At 45.0% G+C, this 20265-nt stretch overlaps 1 protein-coding gene across 5 annotated transcripts; it reads right to left on the bottom strand.

Annotated features, from left to right (window-relative positions):
• Positions 1-348: 348 nt before the first annotated feature.
• Positions 349-11493, bottom strand: Cdca7 (cell division cycle associated 7). Of its 5 annotated transcripts, none has more exons than XM_013118392.3 (10): positions 11342-11493; positions 8630-8752; positions 7976-8080; positions 5291-5527; positions 4650-4733; positions 3653-3853; positions 3182-3319; positions 2401-2550; positions 1771-1907; positions 349-1464 (listed from the first exon to the last, which is right to left on the bottom strand). In XM_013118392.3, the coding sequence occupies exons 1-10, from the start codon at positions 11360-11362 to the stop codon at positions 1434-1436; spliced, it is 1227 nt and encodes a 408-aa protein (XP_012973846.1). In that variant the 5' UTR covers positions 11363-11493; the 3' UTR covers positions 349-1433. The 5 variants fall into 5 exon arrangements, with proteins under 5 accessions (XP_012973846.1, XP_040601517.1, XP_040601516.1 ...); XM_040745583.1 differs by lacking the exon at positions 11342-11493 and adding an exon at positions 10290-10504; XM_040745582.1 differs by lacking the exon at positions 11342-11493 and adding an exon at positions 9394-9510.
• Between the last annotated feature and the right edge of the window lie 8772 nt (positions 11494-20265).

The raw sequence follows: 20265 nt of genomic DNA, 5'->3' as shown, positions 1-20265 counted from the left end.
ATTTACATGCACATGTTATCATATCATTACTTGTCGTGATAAAATATTCTGACAAAGGCATGTAACACATTTAGTAAGTATCTGAAAAGTGGCCAAGTACTGTGAATGATAAAGGAACACAACACAAAACTTCCCAAGCACACGTTGCGTTCTGTCAGTCAATGTGGCTATTGTAGTCTGATTGCGGCTAAGAGTCATATCATCAAATGGGACCCTGTTCAAAAGAGCTGGCTGTGGGCCTCAGAAACTTCATCCAAAAGAGCAAGTTTCAGAAGAGGCGAAAATGCCCTTTCAAAACACCAGGGCAGAAAGCAATATTGACTTTTTTAAACACAAAATAAACACAAGTTAGAACAAAATGTTTTATTATTAAAATAAAAACCTTTGTATAAAAGCATTACAGAGCAAAAGCTGTATTTACACTGAATGAGCATCACAGACAGTAGGGCACAGCCACAGGTTCCACATGGGAGGGTATCAGTAACCAGTCACTTACCGAATGACCTGAGGGAGGGAGGGTAACTCACAGATTCTGCCCATAAACTGGCAGAGGTAACTCGTTGACAAGTGGTTCAAATCTACCCATCTTTACTGCTCATCATTACAAAACTGTTTAGAACCTAAATAGAAACCCTGGACATGACCCCCAGAGCATTCTCTTCAGGAAACTGCCAGGAACCAAAGTGAAGTTATTTAAATCAAGTTTCTGATGCATAACATCATGATTTCAAATCAGCCCACTACAGATTCCCAGAAATGTCTTTTCTATAGCAACTTAAGTAATTATGGTACCATGTTGTCACAAACCTTTGGGTGACTTTATAAGCCGGATGAACCACTTTAACTTAAGGTCTCAAATGTGACAAGGTATACACTGAGCATGATACAAAGGAGTTGCAGTCTCCGGAAAGTCACTCACTGTGCTACTCCACTTCCCAACAATGACTAATTTTTCCACGCCGTTTTCAGAAATTTGTCTGTGCCTTAGCCCCATCCATTTCAAGCACAAGCCAACAGAGTACCGGACATTAAACTGCACGAGCTGACTCTGTGTAAACAAGCTAAGGGACCGTTCTCTGCAGGTCATCAGAACTGTCGGCTCACAACCTAAGTGCTTGGTATCCTGAGACTATTTCAACACCATAAGACAAACATGCTTTCTAAAATTGCCGCTTCAAAAGGACTCAGCAACTAAGTGGTGGGAGTAGGGAGGCTACAAGGTAGGGCCAGGCAAGCTTTGGGAAACTACACGTAGCTCAAGTGTAACTAACGGTATGCCTTCCATGATGTTTCAGAAACAAGTGGGAATCTAACAAGATTAACCTGACCGAGTTCTAAGACAGACTGACCACCAAGATTCTTACTCAGGTTCCGTCAATGACAATATCAAGAACAAGAGGGCCTTGAGACGCTGAAAGGCAGGTGGAGGATCTTCAGGCCTGCATTTCAAATTCCTGCTTCAGACTGAAAAACAAAGGGGGGGGGGATGTCAAGACGGTTTTCAACCAATAATTCTCTTTGGAAAGTCAAATTCATTTCTCAAAAAAAATTTTTTTTCTTATGGAGCCCTAAGATACATATTGTCCATGTGTCTGAAAGACACACAACCTGAATGTTATTAATATCCATGACTGGCTCAAACGAAGATGTATTTCCACTAACATTCCCCTGCCCCAAGAGAGCCACTCTTCAGATTTCTATCATCTTATTAAGGCACACAAATGAATGTAAGACTCAGACATGAAAGAGAAAAATCACAATGTCCATTACCTTTTCAAGTAAGCATGCACATTCCCGAAGCCATGATACTTGGCCAAATACACCAGGACTCCCGTGGCGCACCGTCCATCACGCTGGCGGCAGAAGCTACAGTTGCAGATTCCTCGACAGGGTGGGCAGTGCCAGTTCTAAAGAATTGTGGGAAAGCACCCTGAAGCTAAGTATCTACCCTGTGACTTTTTTTTCCCGAGATAGGGTTTCTCTGTGTAGCTTTGGAGACTGTCATGGAACTAGCTCTGTAACCAAGCTGGCCTGGAACTCACAGAGATCCGCCTGCCTCTGCCTCCTCAGTGCTGGGATTAAAGGCGTTCGCCGCCGCCGCCGCCACCACCACCCGGCTACCATGTAATTTTTTTTTAAATAACTAAATTATAAAACAGGGGTCTGAATTTCTGGCTCAGTGTGAGAGCTTTTGCCTAGCATTATGTACACACACACACACTCTCCCCCCCCCCCCACATAAGAATTCAAGAAAGTTACATAACTATCGGCACAGATGAACTTCTGAGCAGCAGCCCAAGCTGTCTGGACAGTTACGCCCATGCAGCAAGCACCCCACCATAGCCATAGTCTCCTGCCACCAAGCACTCAAGCCCCTCCCCAGCCTTTGAAGGTCCCTACCGGGTCCAGCAGAGCATCCTTGACCTCTTCACCGTAGCGGTTTCGAAGGCAGGGGCCACAGAACTGGCCCCGAATGCCCCAGCAGTCTGGGTTCCTGCAGTTTGTTTTGGTATCAATAGTCTTCTGGCGACACTGGTGACAAGTGGAACCCTGAAAAAAGGACCAGATGAGAGAAGAAACAAACACTGCTTTTTGTAGAGAAAACCAAACCAAACCAACAACAAAACGGCACAAAGAACATCCACACTGGTAAAAAGACACCTGACCCTTGATCTTTGAAGTTCACTTAGCACCTACATACACAATGAAAAGTACTTCAAGAGAGGCTTCCCACTCTATCGGGGGTACAATAGTAATATCATCAAAACTACTTGGTGGGAGGTTCAAGGACAGAGTACATGTTTAATCCACTTGAGTTCCTGAGTTTGATCCCTAGCATGGGAAAAAGAAAATTCCACCCAAATCCATTTCTTAAAAAATCTCTGGCTCACCACTGCATCTCCAGCAGCTGTCGATACATACCCTAACAACACACAGTAAATGCCAGCTGAATGCATCAACTTCTAAATTAAGATATAACCCTACTGCAGACCCCATAAGCACACTAATTCAATCCCAGGCATACTGTAAAACTCCTCTTCCCATTTATAGAAAAAAACAAAAACCTGCACAGGCATGAATGCACAGACCATACACCATGTGCAGCCCCCTAGGGCTGATGCTGCCTATTCCTGTGGAGGGTGCTTCTGTGCCGAGACACACATAACCTTGGGACACTCACCAGTGATCGGTTGTAGATCTTCTCTCGAGAATTGCTGCAAATGTTCTTGATCTCTTCCTCTGTAACTTCTTCTACTGGGCGAATTATATGTGGAAGGGTCATGGATCCAGGGCGACGACTTCTGGGCCCATCATCGTCCTGAATAAGAAGCATGAAGCTAAAGTCCCCCCTGCAGTCCTAAATCTCAAGACGCCTCCTTTGAAACCTTTCACAGAAAACTCAGTCTGGGAAAGCTTTCTCGCTTATGGAGAGAGGCAGCAGCCCATAAATTTACTGTAAGGATAACTGCCCCAAAGCATAGAAATACTTCCTGTAATAAGGATAAGCTGAAAATCCGAATCTTGTCTGCTAACAAAATTAAGTCTGCTTATGCAGCCAGCATTAATGACTTGGAATGATCTGAGGCTGTGTGTTCAAAGCTAAGCTTCCTGACGATGGGAAACATACGAGAAGATACCAGTGAGGACTCACATTCATGTAGCCGTCCACAGACTTTCTCCTTCTCACTAGCATGTATTTATCCTCTTCCTCTTCTTCCTCCTCCTCCTCTGTGGGCAGAGCCCCCAAAGACCCCAGGATCCGGGACCTTGACCTGGTAAGAGGCCGGGCTCTCCGTTCCGGGTTTCTTCTGGAAGCCACACCTGGGAATGTGCGTCTTCTGGGTGGCTTTGACTGGTGAATGAAACACACAATAGAGATCCACTTGCTCTACTACAGAGAGAAGCAGCACTCTGGGGAACCTGCAACTTTCCCTCAAGGAGTTCCAGGTAAAAGAAGAGCCCCATTTTCATGTTTTCTTTGCGCTTTTTATAATGTGCAAACAACAAACCCCAAAGCCATATAGCCACTGCAATTTTTACTTATTTCTATTTAATTCTTCTGCCATTTACTCTTCTGTCTGGGTTACTAAATATGTAAATCCCGAGGTCCTGACCCAAAAGCCTTTCCTATGACATCTCTAGACTCCTGAAACACACATGCTATCTCCATATTATACATACTATACAAAGAATGCTTGGGGTTCTTCCCTGCATTTCTTGCTGGCTTCCAGCCTGACTCCCCATGGGGAAACAGGGAAGTGCAGGGTGTTCTTTTCTACCATAGCCAACACAACAAATTTTACCCACCCTCTTCACACCCACCTCCCTTGGGACACAATCAAATACCATTTTTAGGATAAGACTTGGCAAAGAAATTGTGAGTACTTTCTTTTCCCTCAATCTGTTTCAAAAAACACCTATTTTGCAACTAGCATGTATTAAAAAAACATGTTGCTTGGGGACATAGAAACCAGCTGTCAAAAGGAGCATGGCCACAGGGTGGTAGAGCCAAAGTGTTCAAGGTACAAAGATCACCAGAGCCTCAAGCAGGCTGTTTATAGTGACCCCGCACCCCACTAGGGAAATAATATCCTAAACAGAGATCTGCCCTGGGTTTGTCCAAAACAAGTTTAGAAAGAAGCACTTACAACTTTGGACCTGTGGCCGGGGAGGGAATGTCTTCCAGAGAACAAGCCAGGGAAGCTTTCTAATTCTGACATGAGTTTTGCAAGCTGAAGAGGGGAAGAAAGTAAACAGAAATTATAACTGGTGACAACAGGCAATTTGCAAAATATCGCTACCCCTCAACTTTCTGTTTAATAAGTTGACACAGTCAAGTTTCTGATTTCCCCACTATGCTTATCCTAGCTCTCAAAAGAGCTTAATAAGCAGCTGGAGGGGCTGGAGAAAAGGCTTACCAGTTAAAAGCACTTGTTGCTCTTGCAGAAGACTTGGGTTCAATTCCCAGCATCAGCATGGTAGCTCACAACCATACCTAACTCCAGTTCCAGGGGATACAAAATGCCCTCTTCCAGCCTCCAAGGACAACACACTTATAGCATAGCCCCCTCCTCCACATAAATAGGAACAAATATAAACATTCAAAACACATAATGAAGTCTTCACAGCTACATGGAAACAGCTCTTGAGAGAGAGAGAGAGAGAGAGAGAGAGAGAGAGAGAGAGAGAGAGAGAGAGAGAGAGAGAGAGAGAGAGAGAGAGAGAGAGGTAGGAGAAATGAATGCTCAGAGAAAAGCCGGGAAAGGTTGCAAAGCGTCTAAACACTCACCATTGCTTTGTTTTGCTTTACATTTAAAGCCCTTTTCTCCATAAAGTTCATGCCATCTTCTTCTTCAGAGTCAGAATGGGAATCGCTTGCAGAGTTCTCAGGGGGTTTTGAGGGGACTGCTTTTTTGTTGGCTGGCCCCCGGGTGTTTCGTGCTGGGAACTTCATGGCTACCCTGAGTGGTCCGGAGTGACGGCACTGACTTCGGGTCCTGCAGCCTTCCCTGTCCAACTGCAGTCTCTACAGTTAACCAGAGCAAGGGAGTTGTTAACAAGATGCTGACTGGCGGAGAAGCAGCACCAATGACTACTACAAAACCCTTTTGAATAAAGGACCAGAGCAAAGCAGCCAGAGGTGGACAGGAAGGATCACGCGTAGCAAAACCAACCGTTGCAAATGAATACAATGGGAGAACAGCTTCTCTTGGTTGCTCGCCCGAGACACTGGGCCACCTTCACAATGCTTCTGAATCACTGTTTCTAAAACATTGAAACTCTTGCCCACCTCCCATTTCCTTAAAAATAATCCTTAGTCATTTTCATAAAGTCCTCTAGGAACATCTACACTCACCCATAAACATGGTTTCAATGCCTATGATGACATTAAATAGTACCTAAACTATCAATTTCCAATTCATTTTTAATTATGATTAAAATATACATCACTACTGTACAGCCTTCACTTGGACCATTTCAAGATTTTATCTTCCTTAACTGAAACGTCAGACCCATTCAGCAGTAAGCTGTGTTGTACCCAACTAGGATGGCCCATATCAGTTAAGCCCTACGTGTAGGAATCCTGGACTGCACAGGCTAGTTTGAGCTACACAGCCAGACCCTGGCTCAAAAACAAACAAAAACTATTAATTCCTCCTACCACCAGTCCCTGGCAACCATCTTTCTAGTGTTTGAATTTTACTAATATAGGTACTACTCTTAACCTTGTGTAAGTCAAGATCTAGATGAGATCATGGCTGGGCAGTGGTGACACACGCATTTAATTCTTGTCTACTACAGTGAGTTCCAGGACAGGCTTCAAAGATACAGAAACCCTGTCTCAAAAAACCCTAAAATTAGTTATCACTTCATAGCTAAATCTGTCAGCTTGCTCAAACACTAAACAGTCTCTAGATATCCCAGCCATCTACTCCTAGACCCAAGAACACATATCCACAAAAAAGCTTTGGACATCAATGTTCATGACAGCATTACTCTCATATTTGCATGTGTACACATGTATAGGCCTGAGTTTAATATGAGGAACCATCCTTGACCTTTCTAATTGAGACAGAGTTGTCTCTCAATCAAACCCAGAGCTCACTGACTTGCCATATCTTGCTAATCAGCTTGCTCTAGGGATTATCTCTGAGAAGCTGGAATTACAGATAAGCCACCATACCCACTAAGCATTTATGTAGGTTTTTGGAGACCAAACTCCAGTCTTTATACTTGCAAGGCAAGCTGAGCCACCTCCCCAGCCCCTCAAAACCGTGAATGGAATGTGGATGTGGTTCAGTGGTAGAGTCAATGCTTAGTATGCCTAAGACCCTGGGTTTGATTCCCAGTACCAACAAATAAGGATCCCCATGGGCAGCTTCTAGTATTTCATGTACTTTTAAGAGTCCATGGATGGAAATAACAAAACTTTCATGACCCAGCACTCGGGAGGCAGAGGCAGGCGGATCTCTGTGAGTTCGAGGCCAGGCTGGACCGACAGCCTCCAAAACAATACAGAGAAACCCTGTCTCATAAAACCAAAAAAAACCAAAAAACAAAAAAACAAAAAAAAACTTTCATGAATTCTAGGCACTTTCAATTAACTGGCATTTTATTCATCAAAAAGTAATACCTACAAAGAGCTAAGAGACTGCCTAGAATAGTCAAGCCGCAGACAATGGGTCACACCCAGACCTGTAGACTGTCCCCAGCTAACAAATGCTCATCAACACCATTTGGGACCAAAGTCTTTTTATTAGGGGAAGAAAGCATGCATGGTACAGGTGGTTATAAAATAGTTCTGGGGCAAGTGCTGCCACTCAGTGTCATTCAAGTGATGGCCTATAGGGAACATTGTCAGGAGCAGTGAAGAAAATTGCATGCAGGTGACTATAATGTGTATGCACCCCACTTCCTTAGGAGAGTCTAAGCACGTGGTGTTCATGGAGTAGAGCACAGGCATGGCAGGCGCCACCTGCAAGGTGACAGACCAGTGGGGAGGGAAGCATAGGCAGGCAGGCAAAGCAGACCAGAGAGCAAGCAAACACAGAAGCAGGGAAGGCCCTACTTGTTATTATCTACATGGTCCTGAGAGGCTCCCAAGATGCAGGTAAACTAGAACAGCTTTGTCAGCACCGGGTCGGACACCTGCACACAAGTGCCAATACGGCTAATCTTTAGGACATCTGTGATTAGGCCAGATCTGCAGCTATCAGTAATCTGAAGGTTAGCCAATTTTATTTAACAAATATCCAAGATTTTTAGAACCTCAAAGGAAAAAAAAAGTATAATACCTACAAGCAGGATAGTAGTAAAAATGGCTTTACGACACGAAGAAAACATTCGTGATCTAGCCAACAGTTTCCTAGCTAGGCTGAAAGGAGAGCTACCGGGAGGAGGAGGTCACGGAGCAGATCTCTCCAGACTCTAAATGTACCTCACTTCTTGATACTGGTGAACTTCTCCAACTCACCATTCCATCTTGTATCTCACTCTCTGAAAAACCGCAAAACGATTCATCATCAGACTCGGCATGAAAAATGCTGGCCAATTCGTTAGTGACATCTGGCCTTGGTTTCTGTAAAAATCCACAATGGCTTAATACATCTTGCACCTCACCCTTTGAAAAGCTGCAGAAAGATTCATTATCAGAGTCCTCATAAAAAAACATTAGCCGGTTCTTCACTGATATCTGACCTGAATTTAGGTTTCTGTAAAATAAATAAATGTGGTTGTGGATTTTTTTTTTCGTTTTCAAGAACCAATTTTCCATAAACCGTGCAGAGAGCAAATCACATTTACAAGTGCACTACAAGAGACTGGCTTTTGTTACAAAGAAAAATGGTCCAGAGGTTTACAAATGATTTCTGAGTTGTTACAGCAAGTCATCAGTCGTGTTAGGTTAGGCGACATTTCAAAAGGACACAATAAGCAGCTAATCCACCTCCAACAATTACTACCTAGAACCACAGCAAAGAGCAAAATGAAATTACAGTGCATGCCGTATTTTCCTGACGGCTGTATAGAAATGCAGGCAAAAAGCAAGCAGTTTTAATCGTGCACAAAGCATTTTGGGGCATTTGGAGCATTGCAGACTCAATTCTGTTTATTCTCAGGCAGCACTTACTGTGTTTGCAAAATTATCAGAAGCAAAGCTGTCACAACTGTCATCAGAGGATGATGATGTTTCCATGGAAATCAACTTCATATATCTGACATTCTTTAAGTTCTTTACTTTGAGAGCCTTTTGCTGCAAAGAGAAATGGCAAAACCATTAAATGGGATGCTTCCTGCAGTATAGGACTACTAAAGACATCATTTCTCAGCTTGGTAGGTTTAAACAGCAGAAGAGATGAACACTTTTTTTTCAGGCCCTGCAGAGAAAATGATATTGGCGATTGTTACCCCCCAAATTTTTTTCTTCAACTTAGACAAAATTCTCAGAAAGGATCTCTTCTGGAGAACATTTTAACGATATTTATCAATCCATCCACACATCTGCAGTTACTTCTCTTCCCACCCCGCAGTCCTAAGCATTTAGCATTATATTGAACTCCAGAGTTTAATGCCAGCTCCTAAAATTCAACCTCATTTTTTCTAATTGAACTGTACTTCTAAAAGGAGATTTCAAAAGTGCAAGATGGCAGAGCAATTTTTCTCCCTCAGCCAAAAATCAAGCTAATGAGGTCTTTTTATGTAAGCTTTGGGCTCTGCAGTGTGATGCTAATTTCCCAAACTACAAAAATTGGGCAGGTCCTGTGCTTTAAGATGGCAGTCATCCAAACAGGCCCTGTTCCAGTGAGGAGGGGTACAGAGGTTCTGCACAAGTCCTTACAAATCAAGTATCATCAGCCCATAAACACATGACACAAGCTGGAGGGCAACTCATACCCAGAGGCCAAGTGGAACACCTGATTCCATCTGAGCTCCCTACGAACATGGCATCTCCATGCAGCTCTTTCTCACGGCTCCTTAAGACTTGAAGTTTTTACAACAGGGGTAGAGCTCAATGGCAAGCATTGGCCTAACAAGTAGCCCTGGAGCCAATCCCCAGCCCCGGGGTGTGTGTGCGCGTGTGTGCACGTGCGTGCATGCGTGCGTGCGTGTGTGTGTGTGTGTGTGGTGTGTGTGTAAAAGCCTGGAGATATGAAAATGCTCCATTCATTCCCATTTATAGCCCTGTACTGTTCACTAGAAAAATGGTAACTTAACTAGTACAGTTATTTATTGCCATTTCTTAGGACACAAGGACTGCATTAGCTCTTAGTCTTTAAATAGAGTCGAGGAATAGCAGTTTTTCGCCGAAAACCTGAAAGGGCAAGCTCTTACCAGCCCCACAAGAGTGCCCGGATGTGTTAGAGGCCAGAGAATGTCTAGGTGTGCAGAGCTGGACTTCCTTCCTCACCAAACCCTTTGCATTTCAGATTCAATAAAATTATTTCCCAGATGACGACTGCCCAATCTCCCCTCATTACGTGTGGTATTTACAGTACATGTTCGAGTCGATGTGTGTTGTTAGGAGTTGAAGGGATCCCAAAAGTCTCTTCTCCGGTTTCCGGATGAGGAAGCCCAAGACAAAAACCAATCCACTAAAACAGCACAGTGCCTTAATGACGGCTCCCCACCTTTCTAATCAATCTACCTCCATGTCAGCCTCAAGAGAGGCATTCTATCGGAAGCAGTCAGGGAAACAAGCTAAGCTGTAACAAGCCTGGTCAGGCCACGAGTCATTCACAAGCCAAATATCTCCTTGAAAAGACACAGAAAAGCAGAGCAAACGGCCATGCCTGGGGTGAGCTTTCTTGGCGGACATAACTCTGATTCCATTTATGGCGAGTGTTCCTTGGCGGCAGACTTGCTAGCAATGTTTGTCTAATTCTTTGCAGGGTGGCATCGTTACTATCACTTAAATGAGGAAAACTGAAGCTCGGAGACGTTAAACTGATTCCTCCAGTCAGGTGCCCAAATGTGCATCTAGCTCAATTCCCACGGGCGGAGATCAGTTATCAAACCACGACCCCGCCTACCCACCCAGACCTCCCCACAAGGGTCCGGAACCTCCGATTATTTATTTGAAGCACGTCACTGTCTTCCTTTCCGCCCATCCCCCCACCCTTCAACCCTCTTCAGGGCAGGACGTAAGTTCTGGCTTCCGTTGGAGCAAAAAAGTAACGTTCCACTCGGGGCAGCTTGCAGCTGCAAGCGAGGTAGAGAAGGGATGGGTAGGAGGGGACGCTGGGAAGCACACTAAACCGCCGTGGTGCACGGCTTGCATCGCTGGACTCCTCAACTGCGCTTAGTCACAGCCTGGGACTAAAACAATGCCTCTTCCCACGTGCGCAACCCAAGTTCTCAAGAGATGTTCACAAGGCCTTCAACCCTAAACCCACCGATCCAGAGTGGTGGAAGGGGCCTCGGGGCAGAGGAAGCGGGTCCCAGGACCACTATTGCACGCGTGGAAGTCGCGTACCCGCCGTGAGCGAGTAGTGCTGGGCTAAGTCCCAGGAAATGGAAAGGCTGGGATTCTACCGCCGAACTCCACCGCCAGAGGCCAGCCCCCAGCCTCCGGCGCCCACGTGTACCCCGAACGCACGTACCACAGGCTCCCCGAGCGCTGCCAACCCCGTGCGCGCCGGCTGACGCATCACCTTGGCCCAAAGTTACCCTGGGTGCAAAATCCTAAGAAAAACAATCTGTGACTTCCCCCAACCCGGCGACGATCGGTAGCGCCGTGGGACAAGAGAGCGGCGCTCACCCGCAGAGTCGGAGGGAAGTGGCCCCGGCTCGCCTGCGTCCCGCACCCACCAACCCCGCCCCGGTACACCCGGCCGGGCCTCACCCGCGCGCGGCGAGACTCCATGCTGGCGGGTACCCAGGCACTAGGAACCGGGTCAGATCTTCGGAGAACACAAGCACTCGGAACCGGAGAAGCAGGAGCTCCGGGACAGAGGCGGGGCGCGTACTCCGCCGCCGGAGGGGCGGGGCCGCCGATTTCCCGCGCCGGGACACAGGTCCTGCCAGCTAAGATGACTGCTGTAGCAGCCCCTGAAGCGCCCAAGCCCCAGAAAAATATCGAAGCAGTTCCAACCGTAGTAATCCTCAGAGTCCTGGAAAGTGCCGAATGCGCTTTGAAACAGTAACATTTTGGGGACTTAATGCTGCGTGTTATTTATGGAGCTGTGCGGTCCTGGGAAAGTGGCGCGAAAGTGACTGCCGTGGTCCCGGGACCCGCCGACTGATTTGCATGCAACACGGGAGCGGGGTGAGCTGGCAGAGACTGCGTGCAGAGCCAAACCCAGCGCTCTTATTTCTGCTGTGGTTTAATCTCTTAAAAATGGATAAATGTCAAAGAAACCAGCAGCGACACCACCCACAACTAGCTGATTTATCCCGGGGGTTGCACTTCTTATCTGGCAAACCACACCAGTATCTATCTGAAGTCATTAGCTGAGTTAAATCCTGATGCTTCCAGAAAGATTCGGAAGTCGACCATTTTACCCTTGACCCATGGGTTTTAAAATAGCAAACATTCCCTGCAGGTTAAAAAAAAAAAAGAGAGAGAGAGAGAGATTTACTTGAAGGGTAAAAGTCTTTAGAGATTTATCTTTCTGAGATACAAGCTGCAAATGATTACAATGTGGATTGTCCATTTTTCTCCAGGCAAAATTGGGAACTACCCGAGTTAGTTTGAAAGAAGATCTGTTTTTCATAGCCCTTCTCAGCAAACTGGGCACACCAATAAAATAAGTGAGGCTTCTCCCCTTTTAAAGAGGAAAAACACCCAAACAAACAGAAAAACTTGCTTACAGAAGAAACAACAGAAAAAACTGGGGTGCTTTAAAAGTCTTAATTATAATCGGAGATTTAAAACAGTGCTTAGTGAAAGCATTTCCCCCTCATTTTAAAACTTTCCTTTGGTATTGATGTCTCCACAGTCCTTGGCAGGGAATAGAGCATGCGCACAGATACACACACACACACACACACACACACACACACACACTTACACTTCTCTGGATATTGACCCTAAAAACTTATAAATAAATAATGTGGGAAGACAGTGGTTGGAAGGAGTTGCCCAAAGATCACCCTCTGCACCAGAGACAAAGAACTCCAGTTCCCAAACTAGGCATAAGAAGAAGCCACTCTTGACTTGTTTGGCAAAAATCTTGATAGCAGCCAGATCCTCAACCAAACATTTGTTGGGTGAATAAACAACTTACCGACCGGTGAACTAAAATCATCCTCATGCAGTGTTCTTATGAATATGGTCACTGAATGGAGGACATCCAAGTCACTTTGTCTGTGTAAAGTTCTGACAAGAGCATTCTTAGTCTTCTTGAGACATTTAGAAAATAATCTTGGGTTGAGGAGGTACAGGCAGATAGCACATGCCTTTAATCCCTGCACTTGGGAGACAGAGCAGATGGACCACTGTGAGTTGAAGGTCAGCCTGGTCTATAGCTCAGCCAGGACTGTTTCACAGAGAAACCCTGTCTTAAAAAAAAATCAGTTCTTACAAAAGCGTTAGTAGTATAGACTTCATGTATTAGAGAGCAACTCAAGAACAAAGGCACTTCAAGATGAGGTGCCCTAGAGGAGGAGTTTCTGTTAAGGCCATGATGGGAAGTCACTGAAGGATTTACAGGCTGGGACCCAATCTGACTCCATGGATAGTATAGACAGGGAAGAGGCCAGGAGTGGGTAAGAGCTGGAGATGTTTAGGATACTAATGGCCATTGTAGAGCATGGAGAATTGTTCAGATTTAAGAGACTTTATTTTGAAATTAGAGCCAGTTGGGCCAGAGGAGTAGCTGGCTCCTTCCTATTAGCATAGTATATCAGGGCAAAATATTGCAAAGGAGCTAAATGACACTTGTATTTGTGTGCCATCACTGGAACAAAAGTCTCTGACATAAACATGGAGGTGAGGGTAATGAAGGAGGAGAGATGTATTTGGCTGTTCAGGCTTTCAGAAGGTCTCTGCAAGAGGGTGTGGGGAAAGCCAGGGTGACACGGAAGGAGTGGACCTGCCCTCCTGCCCCTTTTTGTGCCGTCAAAGCCCCCAGCACCTAGAATGATACAAGACGGAAACAGTGGTCCAGGCATGAACTGGGATTTAAACAATAGTTCATTCTTGCATCAATGTAGCTAGCTCCTAAAACAGTGCTGAGTGAAAAGGTGAACGAAATTTTAAAAGCACAAAACAGATAAACCGTGAAGGAGTCAAAATGAGAACAAGTGGAGTAAGATAGATGTGAGAGAGAGAGAGAGAGAGAGAGAGAGAGAGGTGTGGAGGAGGGGGATTGGGACTTTTGGATCATGAGTGCAAGGAAGAAGAGAGTGGGAGAGAGTGGGGGAGGGGGAAAGGGACTAGGAGGGGAAGGAGGAGGAGAAGGCAATGTATCATTGTCAGACACAGTGACATAGTATCCCAGCACCAGGGAAGGAGAGGCCGGTCGATCTACAGTTCAAGGTCATCCTAGGTCATAAACATAAACCTAACATGAAGCAAAGGTGGCAGACGAGTAAATGAGAGGAATGAGAGCACATGAGTAGCTTTTATACTTTTAGTCTCTGTGCATTTTTTCAATATGAAGCATTTCATAATATTAAAATTTCCAGGGTTTTTTTGTTTTGTTTTGTTTTGAGACAGGGTTTCTCTGTATTGTTTTGGAGGCTGTCCTGGGACATGCTCTATATACTGGGCTGCCTCTGCCTCCCAAGTGCTGGAATTAAAGGCATACACCACCAACACCCAGCTTAAAATTTCCAGTTTTGAAAAATGTATGTATTCTACATCAATAACGACATGGACAGACTTAAATATGCATTGCCATTACAGGGTCTCCAATGTCAAGTCACTGCGCCGATCACACGCCGGTATGGTTTAATTTTGAATGGAAGACTCAAAATGAACAAGCGTGGAGCCACAGCACACAGGGAAAGATGAGGACTCGGGCTCCCACAGCAGTGCAAAGGAATGCCGGTCCCTAAGCCTGGTGCATGCGGACTTCAGCAGAGGGCTGGACAGCAGTGGGCATTCAGTAAATACTATTAGCTAAAATGATTAGAAGGCTGTGAAGCCTTCTAAATGACCCGCCTCCCGCACGGGGCTTTGATTTCCCTGGGTTATTATGCACTTTAAGACTTCTGGGCGTTTCCCCATGCCTGTCTTCACAAAGAATTCCATTGCCTCTAGTTGGAAACTTGATAGTGACATCCTAAGCCTTCAGTTACTTTTATAATGAGGTGAACCGAAGTCAGACTTTAACTTAGGATGATTTGGATTTTGAACAAAGAGTACAACAAGGTGTAAAATGTTATTTTCAGATAAGATTTCAAAAAAGTGCTGAGGTCTGAATGGATGCTGGGTCCACCTACCTGGTGGTGGGGTAGTAACATGAACCCAGCTGGTGTTAGCAAGCAAAGCTTCCAGTAGATCAGACACACCTGGAGACAAAGGGCCCAGTGGGTTTTACTGTGTTGGTGGGTATGTCAGGTCACAAATCTCTATTTTCAATAACCCTTTAATTATAGATTTGCCTCCCTGTGTCTGCTTTCAGAATACATAAAGGAAAAACCGCTAATAGATCTTCTGACTATGGAAGGATAACTCAGTAGGAGGGCCCAGTCCTTTGCCACCCAGGGGCTCTGGAAGTTCAGAAATATTTCACTCTAGCTGAACTGGAATGTTTGCTATTCATTCTATGTCAACATTGTCTTAGTAGGTCAGTTTGCTGACATCAGATACCTGATTACAGAATGTTGAAGAAATAAATGAAAAGATCTGTGTGTGTGTGTATCCATTTTTATCAAGAAGGAAATATATCTTCTTGGATGAACATTTTATATTGTTAGCTGCAGGTGTTAGAACATTGTGCTTTCTAAAATTTTATTGTGTGTGTGTCTTTAAGTACTTTGTGTAAAGCTGTACCCTCGGGACTGGAGAGATGGCTCAGCGGTACAGAGCACTGACTGTTCTTCCAGAGGCTCAGGGTTCAATTTCCAGCACCCACATGGTAGCTCACAACTGTCTGAAATCCAGTTTCAGGGGACCTAACACATTCACACTGATGAACATAAAATAAAGTTAACTTTAAAAAAGAAAAGAAAGAAAGAAAGAAAGAAAGAAAGAAAGAAAGCCAGGTGTTGGTGGCGCACACCTTTAGTCCCAGCACTCGGGAGGCAGAGGCAAGTGGATCTCTGTGAGTTCAAAGCCAGCCTGGTCTTCAGAGCGAGTTCCAGGACAGGCTCCAAAGCAATACAGAGAAACCCTGTCTCAAAAAAAAACAAAAAAAAACAAAAAAAAAAAAAAAAAGAAAGAAAAAAAGTTGAGCCCTGTTCAGTTCCACTGAGTCAGTTCCAACATTCTGGAACCTCAGTGACAATCCAAACCTAATTCTGCCTCTCAGAGAAATATAAATTATTTTTGTTCTGTTCTATTTTTTTGAGACAGGGTTTCTCTGTATAGCTTTAGAGCCCATCCTGGAACTAGCTCTGTAGATCAGGTTGGCTTCACATACTCTGCCTCCTGAGTGCTGGGCTTACAGGCTTGTGCCACCACTGCCAGGTTTAGAATTAAAAAACAACAAACCAACAACAACAAACCTCCTTTGTTTGTTTGTTTGTTTGTTTTCTTTTGAGACAGGATTTTACTGTGTAGCCCTTGCTAGCCTCAATCTCTACTATGTAGATCAGGCTGACCTCAAACTCAACTGAGGTTCTCTGCCTCCCAAGTTCTGGGATCAAAGGCGCTAACTCCTCCACACTCTAGCAACAATCTCCCCTGTTACTTGTTTCTTTTTGCACTTGGCAACATTTTTGTTTTTACTTCATGGACCTACTCTTTCAGTGTTAGCAACGGCTAGCAACAACCAAACTTCAATCAAGGAACCTTAGTGGGATGCCTGCTAAAACCTGCCTCAATGGAGCAGTGGCCTGGATGCCTCAAGCTGCCACCCGTGGGCCACCTTGCTCCCACCAGGACTAGCCTGGTGTGGCACCCTCTTCCTTCCTTCCTTCCTCTGGTTTCTCATCGTTGGCACCCTTCCAATCCCACATAGCAAATCAGTTCGTACTCGAAGGTTTAGAATCGTCTTTCTTCTTCCAGCGTCTGGCATTGGCACTGGTGTGGCTGCTGGAGGTGACCTCCAGCCTCTACTCTGGAGGCTGTTTCTTTCTAGAGAAAAAGACACCGAGAGCCTCCCAATCCATCCACACTACAGGCAATCTAAAGACAGCTTTGTCTTAAAAGAGGAACTCATTAGCAGTTGAGACTTCCTTATAAAAATGTAATGTCTTGAATCATATTATTCTATAATGTTAATTCATTTTTATATTGTGTGCAATGGTGTTTTGACATGGGTGTCTGGTACCCTGGAACTAGAATGACAGATGGCTATAAGCTGCCATGTGGCTGCTGGGAATTGAACCCAGGTCCTCTGGAAGAACAGTCAGTGATCTTAACTGCTGAGTCATCTCTCCAGCCCTGAACCATATTATTCTAAAGAAACAAATACTATTTATTGACCATGGTTCACCATTATTCATAATAAAGAAAACAATATACAGCTGGATGACATTCAGACATTATAAAACTATTTTTCTGACTTCGGTTGAACCAGTAACCCAAATAAAAAATAAAAAAATAAAAAAAAGAGGCTACCAGTAAGGAATGAGCCAGGGTAAAGAAAAAACATGCAAGTCAATGGTTTGTGTTACCAAATTTTGTCCATTCATTTAAGTCAGCAGATTCTAAATTGCTAATACTTCTAGCCATGACTCCATTTCCATGAACTTTCTTAGCATAAATCTTCTAGTACACACATATCATCTTTCTGTAAAGGAATAGCTCACAGGAGGAAACTTTGCCTGCCATTTAAATCTTGATTAGTGTGATGGTGAGTTTCTGTCAACTTGATACAAATTAGAGTCATCTGGTGTCCTAGTTAGGGTTGTCATTGCTGTGAAGAAACACTATCACTAAAAGCAACTTAGGGAGGAAAGAGTTTATTTGGCTTATACTTCCACATTGTATTCCATCATTGAATGAATTCAGGGCAAGAATTCAAACAGGGCAAGAACCTGGAGGTAGGAGCTGGTGCAGAGGCCTTGAAGTGATGTTACTTACTGGCTTGTTCCCATAGCTTGTTCAGCCTGCTTTCTTATAGAACTCAGGACCACCAGCTCGGAATGGTACCCCTTACTATGAACTGGGTCCTCCCCTAACCATCACTAATTAAGAAAATGCTCTACAGTTTTGCCTACTGTATTAATTGGTGTTCTCTAGAGTAACATTAAGCAAATTTATTAGAATGACTTTACAGGCTGTGATCTAACTAATCCAACAATGTTTGTCTATGCTTTGAAGGTCCAAGAATCCAGCAACTGTTCAGTCCACAAGGCTGGATGTCTCACGGGTCTTCAGTGTACACTGGAGTCCTGAAGAAGTAGGCTCTAATGCCAGTGAAGGAATGGATTTGGTAGCAAGGTGAAAACAAGCAGGCAAAAAGCAACAACTTCCTTCTTTTATGGCCTTATATAAGCTTCCAGCAGAAGGGATGACCCAGATTAGAGTCGGGAAACCACCTCAAAAGATCTGGATTAGCCTCAGTACTCAGGCGGTAAGGCAAGTGGATCTCTGTGAGGTCCAGGCCAGTCTGGTCTACAGAGTGAGTTCCAGGACTGCCAGGGCTACACAGAGAAACCCTGTCTTGAAAAACCAAAACAACGACAAACAACAAAAGATCTGGACTAAAGGTTGTCTTCCTGTCTCAAAGATCCAGTTAGAGTGGATCTTCCTGCTTCGAATTAAGCAAAAATCCTTAATAGGTGCATCCCTACATTTTTGGGTTTTAGTTAATTCCGAATGTGATCAAAGTTGACTACCAAGCGTAGCTATCACAACAGTAGTCCGATCTTATGGACATTTTTTCTTAATTGAGGTCCCCTCCTCTCTGATGACTCTAGCTTGAGTCAAGTTGACATATAACCACAGCCAACACATCTGGAATAAAGGAACCTCAGCTTAAAAATGCTTCCTTCAGATTGGCCCGTAGGTGTGAGGAGCCGCCCTCGCTATCGCTATTGCCGTTAGAAGATGGCGCTGACATCCACTGTCAGTTGGAGTTAACTGTCGCTGTCAGTTGGAGTTAACTGTCGCTGTCAGTTGGAGTTAACTGTCGCTGTCAGTTGGAGTTAACTGTCGCTGTCAGTTAGAGTTAACTGTCGCTGTCAGTTGGAGTTAACTGTCGCTGTCAGTTGGAGTTAACCGTTTAAACTGTGCCTCTCCCGTGACGTCATCTGGGGTGATGTGCAAACCACCAATCCCGGCTCTACACATCTCACTCGGAGCTCCTAGGCTTATATAAGGGGCTGGGTTTCTTAGCTTGGGGTCTCCCTCTAAGAAGCTGATCATCTATCTCTCAAGATGCATTAAAGCTTTACTGCAGAAGGATCCGAGTGTTCTGCGTCGTTCTTGCTGGCGAGACGGTAGCGCGGGACATCTGGTGCCGAAACCCGGGAACTCTTCAACATCGCCGGCGCCGCGGGAGACCCCTCGGAAGACGGGGCGGATTCAGAACTGCAGGGACGTAGGTTCAGAGAGGTATGCTTTATCCTGAACAACCCTTTTCTCGACTTTGGCCTTAGTTTGTCATCACCGTGGGACGGGTCAGTGGAGGCTTTGGTGCTAGTCCTGTTTGTCCTTCTCCTTCATCGTGGCTGGTGCTGACAGAACGGCGCTGTCCGTCTGGCGCTGTCCATCTGGCGCTGTCCATCTGGCGCTGTCCATCTGGCGCTGTCAGTCTGGTGCTGTCAGTCTGGTGCTGTCAGTCTGGTGCTGTCAGTCTGGTAACGGAGTTGAGCGCGTTTTTAGATAAGCTGTCAGCGCGATGGGGTCGTCACAGTCAGTGGTTACAGCCTTACAGACTGTGCTAAAACAAAGAGATCTTAAAATTGCACCACGAACACTTCAAAATTTTGTGAAGGAGGTAGATAGAGTGGCACCATGGTATGCTTGTTCCGGGTCCCTCACTGTGGCCTCATGGAACAAGCTAGGTAAAGAACTAGACAGGAAGCATGCAGAAGGAGATCTCTGCTTAGGTACCAAAGCCATTTGGAAGCTAGTTAAAAACTGCTTGGAGGATGAGGCCTGTCACCCTGCTATAATAGAAAGTCAGGGAACCTTAGAGGAAGTTCAGGATAGCATGTCAGAAACTGAACGGAGTGAGAGAATGGGAGCTCGCAAAAGAAAAGACATGTCTAAGAAAAAAGGCCCTCCCCAGGAAGTTAAGAAAGGGGAGAGAAAGAAGGGAGTTATCATTCACCCCTTAACAAATCTAAGAAAAAGAAAAAGCCAGAATCTAGTCTATACCCTGCAGTAGAGCTAGAAGCCTTGGAGCTAGATAATTCTGATTCTGACACTCTGGATTCTAGCGAAGAAGGTGGTCTAGAGGAGGAGGTGGCACGGTATGAGGAAAAAAGATATCACCCTGATAGACACCGGCCACTGAAAACAAAAATGAATGTGAGGCCACCGCCTATAAATCCGGCGGGCTCACGCCCCTCAGCGCCTCCGCCATATGAGCTTCGGCTGAATACTGGTACTGACTCCTTTTTACCTTTAGAGGAACGGAGAAAAATACAAATGGCTTTTCCAGTATTCGAGAATGTGGAAGGCGGAAGAGTACATACCCCGTAGATTACAATCAAATTAAAGAATTGGCCGAATCCGTTCGTAATTATGGGGTCAATGCTAAC

The sequence above is a fragment of the Mesocricetus auratus genome, unplaced genomic scaffold (genome assembly GCF_017639785.1).
Source record: "Mesocricetus auratus isolate SY011 unplaced genomic scaffold, BCM_Maur_2.0 Super-Scaffold_100004, whole genome shotgun sequence".
NCBI lineage: Eukaryota > Metazoa > Chordata > Mammalia > Rodentia > Cricetidae > Mesocricetus > Mesocricetus auratus.
This window is presented reverse-complemented; position numbering and strand designations above follow the sequence as displayed.